This window comes from Papaver somniferum, chromosome 8 (assembly GCF_003573695.1).
Source record: "Papaver somniferum cultivar HN1 chromosome 8, ASM357369v1, whole genome shotgun sequence".
Taxonomy (NCBI): domain Eukaryota; kingdom Viridiplantae; phylum Streptophyta; class Magnoliopsida; order Ranunculales; family Papaveraceae; genus Papaver; species Papaver somniferum.
In genome coordinates this window covers 108,926,622-108,930,718 of record NC_039365.1, presented here as the reverse complement: position 1 = coordinate 108,930,718, position 4,097 = coordinate 108,926,622, and the positions used below count along the sequence as shown (strand labels likewise).

The window sequence follows — 4,097 nt, the reverse complement described above, 5'->3', positions numbered from 1 at the left end:
CCCACGTTTTTATATCCAAATCCTTTCTAGATAACACCCCTTCTCCAAAGCATCTTTCTCCTTTAGAACTGCCCTCGAAGATAGATTCTCCATAAATATTTTATCTAACTAATTTTTCAACCAAAATAATAATTAAATAATGACAGAAAATAATAAATGATGACAAAGAATAATGAATGATGACAAAGAATAATGAATGATGACAAAAGATACAAGAAGGTTGCTTCTCGGATCAAGCCAAGAAGCCGCAAGTCACGTCCGAAAAAGAACTGCCCACTGAAAACTTTCGCTCCTTTATATATCGCTACTACCGCCTCATCACTTCATTCAATCTACTCTCACATCTCATCTTTCAGCTTCAAGCTTGAAAACAAAATCTATCTAGATCTCAGTAAACACTCTACTAATGGCAACACAAGATGAATCGTCAACTCTTGATCTAATCAGACAACATCTATTAGGTGATTTTGCATCACTTGAAAGCTTTCTCAATGATTTAAGTCCTATTTGTACTCCAAAAATCTCAAGAAATGATTCAATTGAGAAATCGGAAGTGAGCTTGGCTCCTCAATCTGAATTATCTCAAACAGAAACTTCTTCTTCTGTCTCTGGTACTCAACAATCATCTTTATACTCACAAAATTCAGTTTCAAAACCAGATTTTGAATTCTTCTTGAATTTCCAAGAAGAAGACAAAAAAACTACTACTAATATTTTTGAGTTCCAAACCTCAAATGATATGTTCCGATTCGAACAGAAACCACAGATCATTGAATCAACTACTAGTTCTATGAAAGATCGAAGACCTTCGTTGAAGAGCATCTCTGTAAATAAACCTAATGTAACGATGATGATGAATTTCGCTGAACAACAAGAAAACAAAAAATCTGTACCAACTAAAACTGTTACCAAACAAAAGAGTCAGACAGATTCAAGAAAATACAGAGGAGTAAGACAACGACCATGGGGGAAATTTGCAGCAGAGATTAGAGATCCAAGCCGTAAAGGTTCTAGAGTTTGGTTAGGTACTTTTGAAACAGCAATTGAAGCTGCTAAAGCATATGATCGTGCAGCTTTTAGGATGCGTGGAAGTAAAGCGATATTGAATTTCCCTAATGAAGCTGGTAAACAAACTGATGAACCAGTAGTGAATTCGAGTATTCGAAAAAGAAGAAGAGAAATTGAACCACCAACAGTTGCTAATGAAGAAGTAAGAGTTATTAAGAGGGAGAATTCTCCAGAAATTGAAAGCAAACCTTTAAATTCTCCATTAACGCCTTCGAATTGGATGGCTAATTGGGAAGGGTTCGAAATGGACGGAATATTTGACATTCCTATGTTATCACCGTTATCTCCACATCCTCCTCTTGGTTATCCTCAACTCATGGTTCTATAACGGTAGTTGATGAATGACGTAATGCCTAGTAGCCTCCGTTAGTATTAGGTGAATGAATGACGTATTCTTTTCTTTCTTTTTTCTTTATTGTTGTAAATATGCGGGAGCGGGACAGTGGTTGTACAGTTGTACTATTGTGCTATCTACCACCTATACCGTCACATAATTGTTAATTTTTTGAAATGAAATGGCATTTTGGTACATGCTTTAGTTCTTTAAGGGCTATTGTAGCTTTCTTTAAACTTTGTGACTGTTTCATTTTGCTCGTCCAAGCACAAACACGGCAAGGAAATACGATTATGAGGAGGTATCAACTGCCAAAGCAACTAGGATACAAAAGGGAGGAGATAGCAACTATTTCTCAGTAATATGGTCGACTCTAGCATAGTTTCGCGGGGTTGTGGGCATCTATATTCACATTACTGTTCATAAACTGAAACTGAATAGAAGTGAAATCTTTAATCAGACTGTGATGTCGGCAAGATGGTGCCTAAATCTCCAGGGAGGGTCTTGACTCTTGAGCACTGGGTTGGTGAGGTTGATTATCACTTGCGCATCTCCTTCCACGATGCAGTTGTCCATCCTCTTCTCTTTGGCATACTTCAACATATGGACAAATCCAAAGCTTCTGCACATAGCGGTGAGCTTTCATGAAAATAAATAGCTTGACCACCCATAAACCCGCCTTTGTCATTCCTGGCGATACTCCCCACAATATTATCATTGTCTCTTGCAGTGGTATCAACATTCAACTTAGTGACATTAGTAGGTGAAGAAGACCACCTAGGATTATCCTGAATACTAGCCCGATCCATTATAGATTCAGCTGCAGATGTGTAATTCATAGCATTATAGAATTCGGAGAAAATTAAAGCCGCTTCACTAAAAATTCTTCTAATATATGGACCTCCCTTCTAATATAAGCATATTGATTTCCCTTTAAATCCATATATATATATATGAAGATTTGGAAATATGTTTGCAATAGACAAAGCTAGCAAACGTCATAAATTCAAAACACTTAAACTCAGCTAGCCGAGAAGCCTGGATCATTAACCACCTCTCAAGAGCAGTCTTAACCCGATCAATTAAGAAGAGTTTTAGATATCTATCTTGAGGAATGATAAAGTCTAAGATGAAGAGAACTTTGTGATATCTATCTCGTTTCTGAGAGAGATTACTAAAACTTTAACAATATAAAGAACAAGATCAAGATACACGAATTATCATAATCGGTCTATGTGAAGATTCATATTGACCGATTCTGGTTAAGAGAAAATTTCCATTTTCTTATGTTGGTTTTTTAGGCTACAATCGGTCGACATGAGTGTCAATATCGACTCGATTATAGAGTCTGTGATCTTTAAAGATGCAAAAAGGTACAATCGATATTTATAGTAATATATTTACACGCCAATTGTAGCTTTCAATGCTCTCGAAAAAAATGAACCAGAATTGCCTCATACGATGCCACACGTACGCTGATTGTTCTTGTTAGAGCATAGCTCGGTTGTACCCACCAAGCGTTGGTATGTCAAGTTTGGTTGTCATATTTTAGTGAATCAAAACTCATTTTAAGAGTCGCTTGATTATGTACTAGAGTCAACTTCGTATAAGTTAGCTTGACAGTATTAGGATATGAGACATTACAAGTATTGCGAAGACTTGAAGAAGTGAAGAAGTAAGAAGCTACAACGACAACATCATCCTTCCACTTGAGGTTAGTGATATTTCACTTGAACTGTTTCATTCCCTAACGTATCTTTCAAGTCGTGCATATTGAAAACAAAACTGCGAAGCATGAACACTATAGATAAACATAGTATTAAGGAATACAATATGAAGTTTATTGCTTAACCATTAAACTTTGTAGATAAGACATTGACATAATCGTTTAAATGTTATTGTGATTATGTATGGGTATGAGGTGAGGATTTTATCCTAGGAAACAATGTTTTACATGTGTTTTAAGGAAGTAAGTTCATAAACTTGTTTATGAATCGAAAAGGAAATCACCAGGCATTATTGAGATTGTTATTCATTGCATATCTTGTGAACATCCAATATGTGTGATTTAATATAACCGCTCACGACTTGTTTGTGTTCTTGGTAAAACTATTCACATAGGCCTGACTTATGTATTGGTATGACTTTTATTAGTGAAACCGATCTTAAGTAATCACCTGAGATGGTATGCTCGAGTTTGTGGTTTGTTGGACCGAATCTGGGTAAAGGGGAACCGATCCTATGAAGAGGTGCAACACATCACAAAGGGGAACCGATCCTTGTATGAGGTGCAGCAAGTTTGTAGCAGAAAGTGGAACCAATCATATATACATGTGCAACACGTTTTTAGGAAAAGGGGAACCGATCCTATGGACATGTGCAACACATATAAGTTAGATACCATGTATATGTGGGGAACCGATCCTAGTACTTAGTCAACCGAATTTTGGAAAGCTAGTGTGACTATGCACAGTACTCACATGGAGGTAGAACCAAAACTTATTTTGGTAGAACCGTTAAACTCATGATTTGTGATTGAGTGTTTCTTAATCAATCGCATAGTTCTTGAAAGTCAGATGAACCAATTCTAAACTTGTTTGGAAGTGTGGCAAATCGGTTTCAGGGTTGTAAGTATGAAAGAGGACTTACAAAGTAAGGATGTCGACATACTTTGAACACGTACATTAATGTTTAT

At 36.5% G+C, this 4,097-nt stretch overlaps 1 protein-coding gene across 1 annotated transcript; it reads left to right on the top strand.

Moving 5' to 3' along the window:
* The first annotated feature begins 320 nt into the window (after positions 1-320).
* Positions 321-1,615, top strand: LOC113302543 (ethylene-responsive transcription factor 5-like). Its single transcript, XM_026551470.1, has one exon. The coding sequence runs from the start codon at positions 407-409 to the stop codon at positions 1,394-1,396; it is 990 nt and encodes a 329-aa protein (XP_026407255.1). The 5' UTR covers positions 321-406; the 3' UTR covers positions 1,397-1,615.
* The last annotated feature ends 2,482 nt before the right edge of the window (positions 1,616-4,097 follow it).